Genomic DNA, 20,938 nt, shown 5'->3' with positions numbered 1-20,938 from the left:
AAGGCAGGGGCAGGAAACAGAGGCTATAAACAGGGCAGAGCAAGAAAAAAACCGACAATTCCAGCTCACAGTAAATGATGATTTTGGAACAACATTTTTTCTTACAAAAACAAAACACTCTGCAATAACTGTTGGGTGATGCTGCATTGCACAGGGCCTGGTGGGCAGGACTTTCCCCAGTGATGCTACAACAACACAGAGTTCAGCAAGTGGAGTTTTGGGAAATGTTTGGTGGAATTAAACATTTGGCTTCTGAAAGTTTAGAGCTGTGTTGCTGCAATTTCTGCAAGAATGGAAGGATTGAATTAATTAATTCAGCACCTCTCCTACATCCCAGATGCAGGGCATAGATTTTCCTGTTAGAGTATGCCAATCCAGACAGAACAGTGACCTCTCCTGCACCTGAGTCAGGACCAACACTCTCAGCATCCTCACTGTCCCTTTTGTTATACTGAGTGACTTTTTGCAAAGCTATGTGGGCAAGAGAATTCTAAGCCATGTGCCTGCTCTGATCAAAAACCAAAACTGCAGTGTGTACAAACACAGCAGGAAAATATTTAATCTTAATTAAAAATACCCAAATGTTATCATGATATCACACTTCAAGTCCCTTTTTTTGTTCAGCAACAAGCTTGATGATTCTGACAGTATAATCCTACAAATACTGAGATATGGATAGTATTCAAGCATCCAGCTGGCTGGGGAGGGGTCTGCTATCAACTTGTGACAGTTCCTAACACTGCAGGAGGAGAGCACAGGTAACACGGACAGTGAAGCCAGGAACAACAGTTCCCACCCAGCACTTGGCTTCAATTTTCCCAAATTCAGGGAATTGGGTTCATGTGGAAAAAACAGGCTTCATGTGCATTCAGGCAAGGTGGCTATTCTACCCCAAGCTTCACCTGCTGTGATAAGGGGGCAGAAAACAGCCCTTTTTTTGCCCAAAAGTCGAGGCCAGTAGAACCACACCCATTATAAAGGCTTCGCTCAGATGCCACAGGAACTGGAATCATAAAGGACTGAAAACAGGCCACTAACAATTTCAAATCAATTTTATTGTCTTGAATCCGTGTTGTACAGTTTAAAGCCAAAAAAAAAAAGTCACACAAAACACAAATAAAAAAATGTTGACAAAGTATCAAGCATTACCTTATAAAGAACATCATCATCATACGCTCTCACAAACCTGAAGGTACGTGTAATTAGACTGAGGTTTCTTGAAATCTATTAAAGACGCCAGACACAAACGCTGCAACAGCAACAAAGCCATGACAATAGCAGGTGGACTACACTAGCAACTTCAGCAATGGTTGGGGGTTGGTTTTTGGGGTGTTTTGTTTCTTTTTTTTTTTTCCTTTTTTTTGCATACCTTATTGTCTACAAAGCAATAAATATTTTTCACCAAAAAAGTTGGTTTCACGCTACATGCAGTTAGATAAAAAAGAAAGTCACAAAAGTGATGGCAAAATAAATCACCTGTCAGATTTTGCTTTTTTTTTTTTCTTTTTTTTTCCTCCCCTACTTTTGGGGTTATTTTGTGTGGGTTTTTTGTTGGTTTTTTATTTTATTTTATTTATTTTTTTTAATTCAAGCACAGTGGCTAAGTTTCAAGTATTGAGAGAAAAAAAAAAAACATATATATACACGTTTGTGTTTGTGTGTGTATCTCTACCCATGCACACACATACACACACACACAGCCTTGCATGTATATACACAAACACATACATATATATCGATTGTAGGTCTGTAAACCACAATTTTTTTTCTGTTTTTTGGAGCAATATATACTTGTATACATTGAATGTGGACGATTTCGATACATTCAAGTAATGAAGTACAGCTGGAAGGTTAGTGCTGAGCTTGCCACACACACGGCTCAGAGACGTGGATCCAGGCTGGGCCTCTCCTGGCCAGGAGCCCCTGGGGGCTGTGCAGGAGGCTCTGGGGTGCAGGGCTCGCTACTGCAGAGTCACTCCTGGCTTGGTGCTTCCGTGCTGCAGCGTAGCCCTCTGCACAGCTGGCCAAAGCCTTTCGGAAGCAGTCTGGGTCTCCTCGGCATTTCTGTCCACAACAGGCTGGGGGGTTGGTTGTTGCTGTCTTCTTTTTTTTTTTTAATTTCCTTTTTTTCCCAGGCACAAGCACAAATGGCCACAGAAGCAGCAGACTGTGAGCCAAATACTGAAGCATTTGTGAAAGCTACACTTAAGCTTCCCTGGTCGGGGCAATTGGAAATATTTTTAAATTTCTTTATTGGCACTTCTGCTCTCTGAACAGAAACACCCATGTTGCCAAATGCGGTGCCAGCTCCAAAGCCCATGAAGTTGCTCCTGAAAACCTTGTAAAGTATCACACAGAACGTGCCAATCTTGAGAGGAAAAAAAAGCAATGAGGACTTAACCACCATGTGCAAAATATTTTTAGATCCCCAAAAACTAAGCCTGAGGTTTCGAGTTGCTTTCAAAGATGCTTTTCTGCCCAGCACTACCACAATACTGCCACGGCTCTGGAACGTCACACTCATGCTCTCACAGACAGATGGAAGGCAGGCAGCTCCCCTCTCACACACATGCTCACAGCACCCGAAGCCTCAACCAGAACTCCAGCCACTCGCACCGGCAGTTGCATTTGGCTACAGAGTCTCCTTGAAAGAAATGCTGAACATAAAACCGAACGCTAAGGGATTTCTTTATAAAAAAAACCGAACAAACCCAACAAACAAAAACAAAGCAGCAAATAACACTTCTTTAAAAATGCGTTTCCAAGTGTGTGGGATCTTAACACGCCTGTTCTTCAGCTCTTAAAAAGCAGGGAGCTTTGTAATGACTGTCCTTAAAAGAACATTTAAATAAAAACCAAATCTTGGTACTGCCAGACTGCAAGTCAGCTTTGCCTGGTGTGGAGGAGGGACAGCACAGACTCTGCAGTGCTCTTTGCCTCACACTCACGAGATACAGTACAGTTAAATACGTACAGTTACACACAAACCATATCAATATCAATATATATTCACTCTTAGGAATACATATTAATATACGCACACACATAGTGCAATAAAACAACCAGGAAGCAAGGAAAGGAATAAAAAGAACAGCATTCCTAACAGTCGTGATGTTCCTGGGTTGTTGTGTGATGCAAAGTCAACTTCTCAAAGTTCCCATAGTGTGTAAAGTGCTCCTTTGATTCACAAAGCTAGTGTTTTCAGTTTGGGGGGCTCCAGGGAAGGGGTTATTGAGCCAACAGCTGAAAGCAGGACAGCGCTAGTGCTTCCTCCAGGCAGGAATGAGCTCAACAGCCACGAGTCTTTCACATTGATCCCACTGAGCCAAGGGACCAAGGGAGGAACGGATTCATTTTGGCTTCTTACGAACATAGGAGTGTGACGCTTTCTGTTGCCCTCCTGTTTCCTGCACAGCCCCTTTCCCTGTATTGTTTGCCCATCCAGGCAGGCAGACAGGGAGCCCACACAGCAGCCATGAGATTTCCAAGCTTCCCAGCAGCTGCACATCTTCTGCCTCCCTCAGCAAGTCTGTAGAGGTGGGAGCTACTTCACAATGCAAACTCCCTCATCTCCAAGCACTCCAAGGCATAAACACAAGGATAAAGGAGAGAGTGGAGGGGAGCCTCCAGTTGCCAGGGAGCTTGAAGATGCCTGGCTCTCAGCTGGAAAGGGCAAAGTACACAGACTGGCCTTTATGTCTGAACAACACACTCGGACATCAACTGAAGCCAGCAGTTTCAGCAGATCCATTGCCTGCAATGGACACAGCTCTGGAATACCCTGTTCTTAAGCAAGAGGGATAGGCAGCAGTCTTATCCTTCAAAGTGCTGGGAAGAAGCAGACTTCTATCCTTCACCCCCTCTGACAACGAGGGAGACCTTTCCACATCAGCTATATCTTCTCCCAGGCCTTCAGGCAGGGAAGTATTTGTGCTTGCTGCAGTCACACGTCCCCACAAAGGAATCTGAGTCTGTGGAACAACTTCCCAAAACGTCCAAAAACAGAACAGTGAGCAGTCCATCCTCCAGGTGTCCTACTGCCAGAATGGTTTCCCACCACAGCACAGGCTGCTGGGAATAAAGCAATCAGCTGGGGTGAGGTGCGTGAAGGACAACACCACTGAAATCAGGCACAGAACCCCGACAGCAGAGCTGACAGCCTGCGCTCGATGCACAGCTTACCTGGGGAAAAAAAACAGCACAAGCAATCAGCTTCTCATTTTCCTGCCAGTGTAAAGACCATCATTGGAAACTGAGCAAAAAAGGGAAAACAGACAGTAGAATTTCAACACATCTAAGCAGAACTTTGAGAATCATTACCAGGTACCAATGAGGCCAGTGAAGACCTGACCAGAAACACCCTGCTGGGAAAGGACAGGTCAGAGGGTTGAACTGTCAAGAGACTTGACAGTGAAAGCTGGGAGGTGGCAGTTCTGACAGAGGTATCAAGATTTTACAAAGGATGACCATCCTTGAGGAAAAAATTATTCACATCCAGTTATTGGAGCAGCTTTTGCCAGCAGGCAAAATAACTCAGGGTCTCCAGTGCCATTTGCCATGGCTTACACTGGCAGAGCCCATCCAGCATCATCAGCACCAGGTTCTCATCATGCTGGCCCAAGAATCTTTCAAAAGTTCTATGTTTGGTGGAATTCATGCTTCTCATAGGAACACTTGCTGTATTTCTAGGTTCATCATTTTACTTTTCAGAAATATGTAATCATAGACCTGAGTTCTAAACTGAAACACACACCCACTGCTACCTATCAGGGAACAGCTCAATCAGGAAGCTGGAACTTGCAATACCAAGGTAACAACTGGGAAAAGAAATCTATTGCATGCATTAACTGTATCTCTGGATCAAAAGATGGGATCTAGGCTTGGTAAGAAACTGTACAACAGAAACTACTTATTATTCCCTATTCACTTAACCCTTCAGTACCACACACCACCTGCCCATTTCCCTTTATTCTCCTTCATTGAGCCTCCTGTCACCTGTGAAAGTTGGTGATAATTAACTGAATGATTACCTGGGAGACAGAGATCTCTCATTACCTATCCAAGGGCTCGGTCTCCATGGACCACTCGAGCCATCCAGTGCTCAAGGAGGCAGTGGCTGGCCAGCAGCAGGGACAGGCACATGGTGTGTCAGCTGTGGCCTCCCCCTGTGGCCACAGGGACACTTCTGGGACTGCTGCAGGTGGGCTGGGATGGCTGTGGTAGAGCAGAGCCCAGACCAAGCCAAGCTGCTCCTACAGATGATGCTTATTCCCCATCCTCTCTTCCCACCACCCGCAGTGAGAGGTGACAGAGGTGATTAAACCCCGGCCATAAGGACAGGGAAGGAGCTCAGAGCAGTGAGTCAGTCCTTTCCCCTCCTGATGGAGAGTAACACCCCTCAGGGGACAGGGAGAGCACTGGAGAGGGGACAGCTCAGAGCAGCAGACTCCCTGGGAGAGGAGGCCCAAGGACAGCACGCAGGTCACAGCTCAGCTTTCATTGATACAGCAAGCACTTGCTGATGAGTAGAGTTTGTATCTGCTGCCTTCCCAGCCAGGATCAGGGCTGGGGAAGCAGGCAGGTGAGCAGTTCTGCTTCAGAGATGTGCTGGAAGGAGCCCTTGCTGTGCTGACCAGCTATTTCTGCCCTGCAGCCACTGCAGGTTCATGTTCCCACATGCTCTGTACAAAGGGATGGTTCTGGCTGGAAACCAACCCCAGGCCCCTGCTGCTGCCAAACCACTTCCTTCAGCGAGTTCTCTCACACATTGAAAGTTCTAACAAAGTGCTGGCTACTGCTATGCATGGGAAGCTTGCAAAATGTGGCTCAGAACAGGGACCTGCATTTCTAACAGTTTTTCTGTTGGGAAAGCAGGAGGCCATGCTGTGAGGAGCTGTAACAAGCCAAGAAAGCTCTTCTATGTCCACCAAGATGTAGCCAAAGGGAAAAAAACATGGCTCTGGGAACTGAAATTTCTGATCCATGCAGCTAAAAAGCCAACATGTTCTAGGTGGGGAAAAACCAGAAAGTCACCTAATACTCACATTTACTGATGTTTTCTATGTCCCCCTGTTCAGTGATGATGTTCAGGAGCCCCTCCATTAGCAGCAGAGCCTTGTGGTACCTCTGTGCACAGTCCTCTCTGTGGTGGAACATCTCATCCAGGGCTGCAGACTGCACCTGAGGGCAACAACCCAGTGCCAAGAGCTTACTCCCAGAGCACATCCAGCTTTCCCAGCACAGACCCTCAGCTGCCTGGACACCCCCCTTGCTCAGCCTCCAGAGGGGAACCACCTGCTAAGGCCACCAGCAGGAACCATGCCCAACACTGCTCTGTGCTAACCCCAGTCCCAGGCACTGTGAGATTTTTACCATTTGCACAGCGTAGCTGAAGATGAGCTTCTCTGCAGTGATGCTGTTGATCCGATCCATGAGCTTCTGTTTGTCCAAGAAGAACCTCTGCAGTCTCATGTTGAGGCAGTGGCAGGAGGATACACTGGATTTGTAAAGCTCATTTAGCTTCTTCACAACTACAGTAAAAGAAAGAAATGCTTTAGGCACTACTCCCAGCTCTCCCTGTGCCTCCCCATCCCCACGTGCAGGACCCCAAATATATAAATATATAAATGTCTCCAGGAATAACCTGGAGACAACGGGGTTCTGCTGAAGCCAAGAGACTGGCAGAAAAGCCCTGCACCAAGAGGTTCTTTTTCCTTTCCTCTGCCACCTTCACCAGTTAAAAGCCTGCACATGGCAACTCCTACACACGTCTGGTTCACCTGAGGCCGGGTCTATTTTTGTTTCCCTCAGCAGTCACAAGGCAGGAGCAGTTTGATCGCACAGGGTGTCTCACACAGCAGCAGCAGCTACAGAGCTTCTGCTACTTGATGGGTGATGATGTGCTGTGAAGGGGTGCATGGCTCACACATAGGAGCTCTTGGAGTGTGGATCAGCAGCACTGACTAGGCAAGGGAATCTCTCCTGGGACTCTGCTGTCCCACCAGGGAAAGACACAGATGCCTGTGAAAGGCCACCTCCTCTCCTGAACCACAGCAGATAGTGTGGGAAGGTTATGGAATAGGGAATCAGGAATCAAATATGACTCTGAGCAATTAAATAACAATCCACAACTGCAAGGGATGCCACAGGCTGAGTCTCCCTAGCTACATGGCATGATCTACACAGAGTACTGAACACAAACTCCCACCAACATCTGATGAGTGCTAACTCCTACACACACATTTGAAAATCTCCACACTGCATGAAACAAGACAAGCCAGCCTTGCCCAGTTCCCACACACTGAAGGACAAACGACACTACAAATCTAGAAGCTGCAATTTGCTCTGAAAAGAAGTGATTTATTTGGGCTATGACAACTTTCCTGTTAGCCTGAACTTGTGGAAGATGTGTAGCTAAATCTGGTGTATTTTGCTCCACACTGCCTGCTACAACATATGGGCGCTCGTCATATTTAACTGCCATTTTTTTACACCCCATCCCAAAGCAGCACAAATACTTGCAAAGACAAAGCTCCAGGAGTAGGTGGCTGGTGGGCAAAGTATTTCAAGTGCTTCAAAAAGCTCCCTCAGGAGTATTACAATGGGAGTTTTTACATTATTTTTTGTAATCACTGACTCACAGCCAGCTCTCACCACAGCCAGTCAGAAGCAAATACAAAGCTGTAATACCAGCAAAGAAGTGACTGGCATTACCAGTACCTCACTTCCTGTGTTTTTGTTTCACTTGAAAAATCATCACTGCCAGGACAAGTCTCTATCTGCTGAGTAAGCAACTCCTAGGACATGCACTGTGTAATTAAGCTGGGCTTACATCAAGTACATCAAGTACATTAGTACCTAAGACAGATATTCAAGGAATCAGATAAGATACATCCCCCCCTTACAATTAGTGCTGAAGAGTCTCACAGGAGCACAACAAGAGCTCCGAGCCATAAAGTCAGAAGAGAGGAACGCTCTCAGTGTGAATAAAGATCCAGCTGAACACAGGGGCAATCACAAATGACCCCCCACCACCCTGGTGGGGGCTCACACTCACTCCACCCCCTCCACATCCTCTGTGACACTTTTAATAGTTCCATTCCAGGTGAGTCCTTTCCCCCATGAGTGCAGCAGTCCCTTACCTTGCTTGACGGTGGAGGAGAGGCACAGCTTGCCAGCTTTGATCTGCTCTATGGCCATCTGCAGCCCTGAGGACAGAAGTTCTGCCACCTTCAGGTACAGCACGAGCTGCTCTGCATAGCTGCAAAGAAAGCAGACAGATTGGTGTGACAGCAGCTCCGTGTCCCCACGGACTGTGGGGGATGTAAGGATGTGTGGGGTGGGAGGGAGAGACAGAAGCCCTGGGAGCTGGGCAGCTCTGCCTGTCCTTACCTCCACTCCCGGCTCAGGAGGCTGATCTGGTCGGCCACCACGCTCTCCTGGAGCTGGTACTCCGATGCCACCGAGCTGCTCATGTCACTGGAGCTGCCCTTCAGAGCAGCAATTTCCATCACATAGTGCACGAAGGCCAGCGTGAAGCGCAGGCTGCGCAGGATGTCCGTGTGCTCTTGCTGTTGAAGGGATGCCAAGGGGGGGTTACAGGGACAGCTGCTCAACTGAGCTGTGCCAGCAACCCACTCCAGATCACAGAAACAACACCTCACCACCCCCTTACTCCTCTGCTTTGGGCCAAACTCAGCCTGGCCCAGTTCCTCTTCCACAGTAACAGCAGCAAACAAGAGCCCCAGGCCAGAAATTTCTAGACAGCTCCCTGGAGAAGCTGGTGATATTTACTCTAAAATTACAAGCTCCCTTCCCAAGGAGCATCCCAGCTCTGTGGGATTCTTTCAGAAGTCAGCCAGGAAGGGGGAGAGACCATCTGCACCATAAGCCCAGCTCTTGCTCCTACTACAGCAATGCCAATGTGGATTTCATGACAGTGAAAATCTCCTATACCACAAAAAACTAACGAAGTGTCTCCCACACTACATCCCAGCCTTCATCCCCTCCCAGTTCAGTGCAGGGAGCCTTGGGTGAGGTTCTTTGAGGAGACAGCAAGGACAGCCTTTTATCTGCAACTCTGCCCAGCTGGTGAGGGAAGTGCTCACACCAAGTGCTGTGGTCATTTCAGAGCAGTTCTTCCTCTGCTATTACAGACCAAAAGGGATTATCCCATTTCTGGGAAGCTGCATTGCTTAAGTCACTGCAACCAGTTCTGGGAAGTTAGTATTTGTGGAAAAACTGAATGCCTGTGGGTCTGCAAAGTGAATTGCTGCCTGGGTCAGATGCCAACTTCATTGTCTGTACTCTGTTGAGAAGTGGTAACCTGGTCTTCAAAGATTCACTGGCTCAGTTCTCTCAAAGGTGGTAAAGATGTTTCCTACATGAATTTACCAGAAAACCCCCATGCTCAAGATCTGAGAGCCTCTTTCTTTCCTTCACTGGCTCAGGCACTTGGCTGCTCAGGCAGCTTTGACTATCTGGAACATGAATCTTTCCCTCCCACTACCTTGCAACCTGGACAGTCCAGTATGGTGAGGAAGTGTTATCTCCATCTTCCTCAATTTTCTTTAAAAGCAGAGGAGGAACTTGGAGATTAAGTAATTACCAAGTCATACAAGAAGTTTGTGGCAGAGCAGGAAACTGCTGAGATCTTGCAGGTCTCTCAGCCTATTATCTCTAACCCACAGGCAGTCCTTCCTCTGCCTACAGTCAGCTTCTGCTAACTGTGCTGGCATTTATGGCCTCATTTGCCATCACAAGTCTTCTGTAGCCATCTCTGTATTGTGTTTTTAGAGCACTGCAAAAGAAACTAAACCCCAGCCTCCAGTATGCCTTGTCTGCACCTAAAGAAACTTTCATAAAAGACAGAAGAACCACCCACCCGAATGCAACAGCACTGCTCAAGATAAACGAGGGCACCTGAACAGTAAGACTTCAGTGCCCTGAAAGATGAGCAGAAACCAGAAAACCTTCCAGGTTTGCATTCTGGCCAACTCCACAGAGCACAAAAGGGTCTTGAAATCTGCTGTGAAGGTTTTGTGACATGTGAACGGATTACTGTGCTCAGCAGAAACAACGACTGAAGCCAAATGACTCATTACAGCCAGAGAAGCTGAGTGCTATTCCAAGGACAACTGATACTTCCTTAGGACACTTCTCTTCAGACCAGCATCTGAAGTGGTGGCAGGGCCCCAAACTCCTGTCAGTTCACACAGGTAGGATGCTCAGTTAAACTGACTGCTATTGTCATCACATCATTGCTGGAAGCCTTTGCCCTGTGGCTTTACAGGTAATGAAGCCAACAAATGCAATCCAATGCTGAACTGACAGAAAAAATGAGCTCAACAAAATCTGAAGTAGATGAGCAAACCCACATCCTTAAAACAATGTGTGCATATCTCTCTTGGTGTCTTGGGGTTTTCAGCAGCACCAGCAAGTGTCAGACACAAAGAGCCTTCTCCTGTCCCAGACAGCCCAAGGAAGCATCACAAGCAGAGCCAAAAGTGTGACTGAATCTGCCTCCCACCTCCACTGCAAATGGACAGCCTGACCTACATTTCAAATATATCTCTCAGCTATAACAGCATTTGCTCTGCTTCAGCCTGCAGAGAAGGGGAGCCTGGCAGCCTTTCAGCTCCAGAATCTGGTTCAGCTCTTCTGGTGGAGAACACGGTGTTCCCCGTGCCCCCAGCAGGAACAGAAGTGTCAGGTTTACTTTGTTTTCAGATCCTTTCAGTAGAGACCACATCACTGCTGACTCCCCAAGTGCACCAGGCAGGCACCTGACACACTGAGCTACTCACGTTCTCAGGTCAGCCAGTACTAATGCTGAGCCTTTTTGAAAAGAGGGGCCCAAAGCAGGCAGGTTTGCTTCGGAGGCCCTTAATACACAATGCCTTGGATAACTGATCTTCCAACCTGTGATTTCAACTTTGGAAATGGGGATTTTTAACCCCAGTCATGAGCTGTTACATGGACTAAAGGGCTTGGTGCTAAATAAGCCCTGGGCTTTCTTAACACTTCACTGGCCTTGCTCTCTTGGAACTTGCTGCCTTGTTTGCTCCACCTTTGGAAGCAAAGCACGGAGTTGTCTGGATTTGCTTTACTTTTATTCCCTGTCCTTTGCCCCTGGGATATACCCACCTCCATGAGTGTTTCTTCTGGCAGCTCAGGTGCCTCAAATGTAACAGCACCTTCCAGGTTGGCAGTGATGGGATCAGCAAAAGTGTACCGGAGACTGGAGGGGCCCTCCAGAGCCTCCCCAGCAGCTCCCACTGCCAAGTGCCTCCCGCTGAAGGAGCCTCCAGAACTGAGAGAGCTGGAAGACCCCACTGTGAAGAAAAACAGACAAAGGAATTAACTGGAGCTATTAATAGCAGGCCAGGTAGACACTCCTCATGCAGGAGACAGAATTCTGTAGGATTCACAATCCTGGATCTGACAGGAGCCAGCAAGAGGTACTTTGGAGGAAGATGTAAGGACTCTGGGTGCAGAACAACCACTCCCCACCATAAGCTCCTTAGTGACCCAGGCAGACCAGCTTACAAGCTCAGGCAGATTTAAAGCACCTTCCAGAAGGATGATCATTTATGGAGACAATTCAGAAGAAATTATTTTCCCTTTTTTTGGCTAAACTCTTACTGAATTTGGCTAAATCCTTTCTGAATTGGGCTGATCTTTACCATACACTGTCATAGCCAACTTCCCCACCATGGAGCAGCACAGTTTGAACTGTGGCTCCCTGCCTTTTTGCTATTACTGAATGAGCACTCTGATAAGTGATGGTTCTAGAACATCCTGTATGCAAGCCAGAAGAGTTTTCCATTAAAAGCCCTGCACTTTTGCTTTCCCCTCTTTACAAAGAAGAGGCTGGGCAGAGAATGAGTGACCAGCTGAGTCAAAACCCTAACCCCAGGGTTCTGGAGACCCTGTAGGTATGGTGTCCATCCAACAATTCCTTCACCTTCTTGACCACTGAATCCACGAGCACAAAGGAGATTTTGTCTCAGAGTATTCACAATACATTCACCACTTCCAGAGGCTTTCCTACCCCTGGCACACTGCCACAGAGGGAAACATTCTGTCTAATGGGGGATGCCAATACCAGCTCCAACACTGCTAACTCTACCCAGGTGGTCTTCTCCACTCTCACTGGTCCTTTGGAGGAAGATATTTCTCTTCTAACTACAAGTTTAATTTACTGCCCTACCCTTTCTTCAAAAGGTTCAGCAATATAATAATGCACAACTGATCTGCAGAGAGGCACAGCCTCTTTTCCTCTCCAAAGCTCTCTCCATGTTGGCAGCAATGCTTCAAAGCTAAGTGGATCATCAAAGACAGGCAGAGTATTTCCAGTTCTCTCAGAGAGACAGGAGAGGACCTAAAACATACATTCTGGATGCCCTGTAATTCCAAGAGGCTGTTTGCAGAAATTGTTAGGATGACTCACAGAAAGGCTCTGCCTTTAGTACTGTCCTTACTCATGGCTTGTCCAAGTACTTGGGGTGAGAAGATCCAGCTTGCAAATCTCCTCTTTTCACCATTAACTCTGTGCATTAACTATAACCCTAATAAAAAACCTTGCCATGCAGCATTGCTTTGGTCACCCTGACCTAACACTGTGTGTGCTGCAGGTTCACTTTGAACAGCCTCCTATCCCAGCTGACATCCTAACTGTTGGGCAGACCCTCGAGCACCTGAGTATCAACCTGCTGTAATCTGGTGCTTGGATCTGCTTTCAGATTGCTATTATTCCTGAAAAGCAACACAGGAAGTCTGAATCTTCTATCCATCACATTGCAGTAGTAGCTGGAGGCTGTAGCCAGTAACCCCACTGTGCTACAGACCCCTCACACAGTTTTTTTTTAGAGTCTTAAAGCTCACTCTCCAAATAAATGAGAATAAGAAAAAGTTGTGGTTCCAATCTGCCAGGCAATCAAAGACATGAGTGGTTTTAGTTAAGATGGAAATACAAGTTTAACACCAGAACCAAGCCCACATGTACCCCCACCCCAGTCAAGCAGCTTATTGATGGTCACATCCAAACTTTCTCTGCAGTAATTGAGAACAACAGAGTCAAGAATATTCAGATGAGGAACGGCCAAGACAAAAAAAAACCCAGCCAAATATGCAAATCAAAATGCATCCAAATATTTTCTTAAACTGAACATAGACTCCAACTACCAGACACTCTATCCCAAAAGGGCCAATTACCACAGCCTCAGCTGTTGGCTGATGAGGCCAGAGCACTGGTGTCTTATACAGGGAATATCTGTCAAGCAGGAGTGCATCTCCCCATCTCCTACCTAAGCAGCTCAGAGCACAAGTAACACCTCTAATAGTTTTGCACACAGAGCCCTCCTGGCCCTTTCCCAATATTCCTTGTGCACTGAAATTGTTGGGCACAAACAGTCATGCTCATCTTTTATAGCTCATCCAAAACCCACAGGGAGAACAATCAGAACACAACACAGTCTTTACATTTGTTGACCTCTCAGCAACAGTGGTTCTGTGAACAGCTGCAGCACTATTCCTGAAGCAGAGAGCAATAAAGAAGTTTGCCTGTCTCTTACAGTACTGGAAAATCACTCTGGCACTAATGCCAGTGCAAACAGCAGCAACAACTGGGGCTGGCAGGAGTCAGCACTGGAACCTCAAAGGTGCTGAGACCAGCTGAGCTTTACAGATTGCTCTGAGCAGCCTTCTGCCATCACCAGTGCCCTGCAGCAAGGAATGCAACACATCTCTCTGTCCCCAGGCACTCCCTCTGGAACAGGCAGGTAGGTATGGCCCTTTACCTGAAAACATCCTGGTCCTCGTGGTCTGTGGGGGGGTTGTTCCACTGGGAGGGGATCCGACAGTAAAAATCACTGGGGATGGGCTGGCAGAGCCCCCAGCCCGGGCACCAGAGTGCAGGGTCCCTCCGTAAGCACCTGAGGGAGCTGGGGAGACAGTTGAGAGGTGCAGACCGGCATTACAGGAAGGTAACTCAGAGCACGGGTGCCTCGCCCAGCGGGTGTGCTCCTGCACCCTCTCCTGGGACTCAGTGGCTACCAGCACAGGCCAGTGAGGCGTCCCCAGCACCACGGGCCACAGGACAGAGCCTGGGCAGCGCCAGCCACTGCTGCAGCTGCTGTCGCTCCTCGCTGCCTGGCCTGCAGGCCCACAACACCCACCCCTGCACAGCCATTCACACTCCAGCCGCCTGGCACCAAGCCACCACCTCCACAGGTTATCACACTCAGAAGGGGCCAAAAGAGGAAGCCCTGCCTACAAAAATCACACCACTATCCAAGAGTTACACAGCACACACAGCCCACAGAGCAGGGGAAAGCACTGCACTCCTCACACATGGCACTCGCTTCCTGTGCCAAGAGCCATCAGCAAAGCAGCCTCCCATTTGCAGGAGGGGTGTAGGCAAACCCCAACCCAGGACATCCTGCCATATCTGCCTGGCCTCCCGACCTACCTGCGATTTCCATTGGCTTCTCATTGTTCAGGCTGTCGCTGCTGCCAGCTTCCGAGATCTGTGCCCCAAAGGCTGCCTTCAGAAGCAGGTCAGTGAGCCTGCCTGTGCTCAGAGATCTAAAAAGAATACATACAACATGATGCTGAAAGTCAACAGGTGCAAGGTGTCAGCTAACTTCACTTCTTTGTGCTATTCCTGGTCCACAACCACTTAACACTACACAGTAAACAGTCTGGAGCTGAAAAAAACACTCTTTCAGCAGACCATCTGAAGCACCTCCTGCTACTTGTAGAAAGTACAAAACTATCATGACTAACTGCAGTAATCCAAGTTCCCACTACATTAATACAACACAATTTGGTTTTGTTGAAAAGAATGGAAATTAACATCAGAGGACTCCTCCAGGACACTGGGGAAAGCTGCAGTGCGCAGACAGGCATGTAAGAAAAACTCAACAGCAGCACCTGAACCTGAGTGACTTTGTATCCTGCAGTGCTCATGACAGGCAGCACCTGGCTTTCCAACAGATGTCCCTTCTCAAGACCTGTGCCACTGTTTGATGGAGGAGGAACACCCAGAACAGCTTCTCCTCCATGACAGGCCCCACAGAGAACAAGCCAAGCATCTGAGCAATGCTTGTCTGGTAACAGAGTCCTGCATCCCCACCTGATGAAACTCTACACACTAAACATGGTGTGAAGCTGCAGACAAGCTTTCATTTTAAAAAATACAGGCCATGGCCTCTCCCTTTAGAGGAAGACTTTTAAAGTCTGCACCATACCTGTTTGCAATCCAAAGGTGCTAGCAGATAACTACACAATGTTTACAGATGTCTCACTACAACTTCAGCATCAGCTGGGGTTTGGAATTTGCCCCATCTGTCCTTTATTGAGGAATGAAGCAGACTGCAGCTCACCTGCCCTTGATCTCTTCCACAGGCCTCAATCCCAACCCAGTTTGCTGGCAGTGGAAATGACCCATCTCCTTCAGATCTGGCAAGGTCTTGTTCCGTGTTGGAGTCATCATGACCCCCTGATGGGCCAACAGGGTGAGGAGATTCTGGGAACTTGGGGTTTTGGGAAATTCAAATGGGGACACAGCCTAAGAAGAGTAGATAGAACAGAGATCCATATTTAAAATGAAGGAGGAAGGTTCCTCTTGGTCTCCATTTGTTTATCAAAATTAAACTGTTTAACAACCTGCCTGAAATAAGGGTAGAAATCCCTCTCCCAACAGTTACTTGTCCCAGAAAGGCTAAAACGAAAGGACAACAAACTGCTGAGAATTTTGTAAGCAGAGGAAATGCTGTCACAGTGCCTGCTCCCCAGGAGGCACAGGGCTGTCACAGGCTGCTGGCCCTGCTGGGGATTCCTGCTGGACACACGCATGTGTCACAGCCGGGTCACCGTGTCCCCACGGGCCGGATGCTCCGGCCATTGGGCAGCTCCTTCCCCTGCCTGCTCCCAAGGCTGGGCTCTGCTCAGCTGCTGCCCACGGTAAGTAGGACATCACCCCGCTTCAGATCACTGCACAGCCCTCACAGGACAGGAGCCAATGCTGATAAATCCAGGTCAGAGTTATCTGCTCCTGCAGCAGCTCATCCCCAAATCACCCAGAAGATCAAGCTGTGAGAGGCCCAGAAGCAGACTCCTGGGCATACCTTTGTAGGGGAGCCCATTATTGTTGGCAAAGGACTTCTCTGCATGAACTCAGAGAGCTTTGGTGAGGATCGGAGCTGCCGGCAGTGCTGCAAGCCATGGATCTGCAGAGGCTGGCTGACTGGGGTATGACCAAAGTGAGCAACAAGAGGATCAGAGTGCTGCTTGGTTATCTTCTGCCTGCAGGAATGCAAATCCGACAGGTTGGGAGCACTGTGGAGCCGGGAGCCCATCCCTCGAGGAGACTGTTCGGGCGCCAAGGAACCTGGAGGGCACAGAGTGACAAACCACATCACTGCTGCTTCTAACACAGAGAGACAGCCTGATCCCAGGACCTACAGCTCAAACAGCTGCAGATCAAAACTTTCTATGCCTGAGCATGGTACTGAGCAGAGCCACAGCACTGCTAGGCCTGGTCATGTTTTGAGTCTGTGGGAGGATGAGATATGAACAACAGGGAAATAAAAGTGCAGCTTCTTTCTTTCATTGCCACCCATTCAGAGACACAGACCCTGACTGTCAGAGCTCAGCAGTAAGGAAACTACACATCAGCAGGCCTCTTGGCAGAGGGGGTGTTGGAGGTCTTTGAGATGCTTTTCCTTCACTCAATCCATTGGTTTCCAAGTCCCAAATCTGAGTTTTTGTGACACGGGGTCTGTCAGAACTGGAAGATGCTGGCTGAAGGGAAGTGAATGGATCAACCCCACCTCCCACCAGCACACACCGAGATCCTGGCTGAGCAAACATCCAGAGAAGCTGCTGAAGCAACCAACCCAGTCTAGAATGCCCTGAGACAGTTCTGCCTTTATCCACAGGAATAACGAAGGAAGGCAATGACCAACGCACCAGCAGCAGGAACACGGCTTCTCACTTCTGCTCCGAGAGAAGATGGGATAACAGTCTGGCTGGGCTGCTCTGGGATTGTTCCAACTGTGAAGAAATGAAATAAAAATAAGTTAATTCAACATGAAGTTTTCATAGGCAAGAACAGCACTATGCACCACCTGTTTAGAGAAAGATGCCAGTTATCTCTTCCATCTTCTCAGCCCTAGCTGTGTGGTGAGAGGATCCTCAACTCCTGTAAAAGGAGGTAAAAAAAACCTCTGCCTGGTATTATTTTAGCAAGTTTTAGTCTGACCTTACAGTGATATTAGTTCAGAGGAATAGAATATGAATATTCTGTATTTCCCCATCAGCAAGGACTAAAAAATACAGGATTGGAGACACCAGGGATATAGAACAACTCATTATATCAGCGTGTTCTTTTACAGAAAACAGCAAATTGCATCCATTGCACATTGGGGTTTCTCTTGTCTCTTTCCACTTGAAATGCTTGTTAGCATCTAGATCAGGTTAGCAATAGTCAGCCAAAACTTTTCAGTCTGGAAGTTCAAGCCCTTTCAAAGCTGGTCAGAATTTTGCTTTGGCAATAATTGGCTTACATTTGTTCTCACCCCAACCCGAGCCAGTAAAAAGACACTTTGCACTTACAGACACCCTCTTCTGAGGGCAGCAAAACGTTTGATGCAGGCACCAAAGCAACGCTTGCCTCTCCTGGGGCTAACAGATATTTTTCTCTCTGTTTCACTGAGGTCAAAACACTTGTCAAATCATCTGTGGAGAAGAACCACGGGGGAACACAACAATCTCAACTCCCTATGACCTGGCAGCTACAACTGGTCAAAACCTCCCTCTTCACAGGAAAGAGGCAAATGATTTTATTAGGACAGCAATGTGCCAGCTGACATCTTACCTTGTGGTGATGGCATAAAGGGCTTGGCACCACCAAAAGAGAGCTTTTTAGTGCTGGGCACGGATCCATGCTCTCCAGGATAAGGAGGGGAAGCACCAGTTTTGGGAAAACCAAGAGGACTTGTACTGCTGGACCTCCGGACCGCACCAGACCTTAGAGGAAACAAGAGAAGCACACAGGTTACTCCAGAGGCCAGTACAAAAGAGGAAGGAGAACAGCATCACCCAACACACACTCAGTTACTCTCATAAAAGCACAGCTTCATGACTGTTCATCCTGGATTAAAATCCCACTGTTCTAGGACTACACCGAAACAATTAAGATGATAATCCTTGTTCTCAAGAGTTTTAATTCAAATTAATGAAAAGAACAATCAAGGTTAGCTTAGCTGCAAGCAGGACAATCATTTCTCAGAGACACTGCAGATGCTTGCAGGTATCTACATCAATCCTGAACAAGTCAAAATTTCCTATCTTGCCATGTCCAAGATGTTTATGGTAGGCAGTGTCTCTAGAATGCCCTGAGAGGGCTTTATTCAACCTTCAGTCAGAGCAGCCTTTAGGCAAGAAAGCTCTGGGCTCAATGCCGAGGCAAAGTGTGCCAATGCACTGCTCTGCAACAGAGCTTGGACTCAAATCAGGAGCTACAGAGCAAAACAGCAAAACACAAGTGTGTGGCTGTCAGATCTGAAACACTTCACAAACACACAGAGGAATCTGGGTTTTTGGGTTGGACGGTCAGAATTGCCTGTCTCAACGCCTTCAACTCCTTGCAAAGGCTCAACTTAGGGAGTTAAAATTAATTTGTAAAGCCCACACATGCAGGAACCTTGAGTATTAGCCAGTGCTAAAATGAAACAGAAGAGGAAACACGTGGGAAAGTGAGTACATCCATCAGTCTGGAGAGAGATGGGATTATTGCATACTAATTAATTATTTCTCAACATGTTAATCTTTTCACCATCATTAAGAACACACAACCTAAAGTGCAATGCCATTCTGCCTCTATGGGCTCCTTCTCTAAGATTCCCATTACATTCCTCCATATAAGAACACAGTCTTTTCATCAAGTTATTCATTCTATTCCCAATTTGCAAACATTTTTTCTCTTGTTACAAGGACATTTGTCTCAACCAGTAGGTGTCTTTCTGGACAGGAATCAATGACTGCTGAAAAAAACCCTCTGTGCTTGAGCCACTGAAAGATGCTAAGGTATCCTGCCTGCTCTGCCAGGAATGCTGCATTTATCTGTCCTCATGTATCTGAACAGAAGGAACAAAGGATGTGAGTTTCAGCAATGCCAGGAACTGCAGAATCATCCTGATGAACTGACAGTAAATCTACTCAACAATAGTTCTAGGTGTGTATTTCACTTTATGCCACATTTTAGAAAATAAATACATTTTAAAAAATAAATCTATTTCAGTAGTTGATCTGCCAGCCTCCCTGCCCCTATCCAATGTGTTACCACATTCTGCAGCCAAGTAAATCCATGCTATAATCACATGCTTGGAAAAAAGGAAATACTTGAAAATTTTAACCTAAAAATCACTTCTCTTCAGGTTGCTCCAGATTCAGAGGCTAATGCTCATCAAGTGCCTGGCCCTGAAGCAAAATGAATTTCCAAAGAGAAAAGTGAGAAGACACCTAAATATTCAGTGGCAGAAAGTATTGCCCTGCAATGTTTTTAATGCTCCAGACCATGAGCCATGCAGAAGGCTGAATTTTATCTATTAGGAACTTGCAGAAGAAAACCACCAGGTGACTGGTGCTGCTGGAAGATGTGGAATGTCAGATGCCACCCTAGAGACCCGGGGTAAGCCAGCAGATGAGCGGGCCAGGTGATGTGGCCAGAGGCACATACATCTAATTAGCAGCTCACCAAGCCACACATCTGTCCACAACCACACCAGGTTCACAGGCACACAGCAGCCAGTCAGGTGACAAGGGGACATTTCTCAGACACCAGAGTGTACGTCAAGGTTTGCAATCAAATGACTCAGCAAGCATGACTCTGCACTTGGCCTGTTTGATACACCTGATGGAAAAGTGGGATCACACACTAAATGCCTGGTGGAGTTTTCTCCTGCCATTCCTGAAGGGTGTCTACCGAACCTGCTGATTAGAGGAAGTGATGGCCAGAGATAAGTATGGCTTCCTGGGGCAGAAAAAACATGACGCCAGAGATGCTGAGAAGATGCTAAAAGCAGCCTGTGAGTCACCCTGATTGGGCCCATTCCTCGAGTTCCTGTGCAGGGACATGCCAATCTCAGCATTACACAGAGGTGATTAAAAGGAGCAAAACGTGGCACTTTGCTCCTTGACTGCCTCAGCTCAGCAGCCCATCACCAGGTCTGGGGCTGGCATATCACCTTCCCCAAAGCTCTCTCTTTATACTTCACAGGGATAATCAGGACTTTTGTGAGGTCCAAAACCAACAGTGTCCACAAGTTTTGCTGTCAAAAACACAAGGCACTTAGGAAACAGGACATAGTTTACCACAAAACCTGCCACAAACTCGAAAAAGTTAACATAAAACAATATTAAAGTTACAGTGGCACAGACCAAGCTTTCTGCTAATCCCTATCCCTGATCAATATCAGCATATTGTGTCTCTGTTTCTGGGTCCACTTCAAATAAGCCTTATCCTGAATTAGGCTGGCTGAAGCCCAAACTTAGGCTGACGTAGGTATTACCCTACTTTCGAAATCTAAACTTGAACTAATCCAGATACCAACACAACTCATCCTAGAAAAGACACGACACCTCCTAGACACTTCTATTTGAGTGCCCCTGTTGCACAAGCTCCTTCAGATCCTGTATTGGTCTCCTTCCCAGTCTGGGCTGCTGCTGCCAGCCAGCAATCATGTGTGAGAAGAGATAGAAGCCCTACATGTCTTGGATGTACCAGGCATTACCTCTGAACTCAGAAGGTCAGCTGTCTGCTGCAGACTTGGCGTCAGGGTCTTCCTGACAGCCTTCAGAAAACATGCTCTGCCTCACGGGCATAAATTGCTCATGATTTACTCAGTCCTGGCTGCACAACCACATTAATATG

The 20,938-nt window shown here is 47.3% G+C and overlaps 1 protein-coding gene across 3 annotated transcripts in view; it reads right to left on the bottom strand.

Annotated features, from left to right (window-relative positions):
* Positions 1-1,034: 1,034 nt before the first annotated feature.
* ULK1 (unc-51 like autophagy activating kinase 1) overlaps positions 1,035-20,938 on the bottom strand; it is a 76,616-nt gene continuing 56,712 nt past the window's right edge. For 2 of the 3 annotated variants that reach the window (XM_086856004.1, XM_086856005.1), the window contains exons 18-29: positions 17,882-18,033; positions 16,975-17,058; positions 16,131-16,393; positions 15,387-15,571; positions 14,471-14,586; positions 13,800-13,943; positions 11,146-11,333; positions 8,392-8,570; positions 8,142-8,260; positions 6,373-6,530; positions 6,045-6,180; positions 1,035-4,182 (exon numbers count right to left, since the gene is read on the bottom strand). In XM_086856004.1, coding sequence (XP_086712130.1) covers positions 4,127-4,182; positions 6,045-6,180; positions 6,373-6,530; positions 8,142-8,260; positions 8,392-8,570; positions 11,146-11,333; positions 13,800-13,943; positions 14,471-14,586; positions 15,387-15,571; positions 16,131-16,393; positions 16,975-17,058; positions 17,882-18,033 — 1,780 coding nt within the window. In that variant the 3' untranslated portion in view covers positions 1,035-4,126. The remainder of the gene's footprint in view (positions 4,183-6,044; positions 6,181-6,372; positions 6,531-8,141; positions 8,261-8,391; positions 8,571-11,145; positions 11,334-13,799; positions 13,944-14,470; positions 14,587-15,386; positions 15,572-16,130; positions 16,394-16,974; positions 17,059-17,881; positions 18,034-20,938) is intronic. The other variant, XM_086856006.1, reaches the window with a different exon arrangement.

This window comes from Cyanistes caeruleus, chromosome 18 (assembly GCF_971803275.1).
Source record: "Cyanistes caeruleus chromosome 18, bCyaCae1.hap1.1, whole genome shotgun sequence".
NCBI classification, from domain to species: Eukaryota; Metazoa; Chordata; class Aves; order Passeriformes; family Paridae; genus Cyanistes; species Cyanistes caeruleus.
This window is presented reverse-complemented; position numbering and strand designations above follow the sequence as displayed.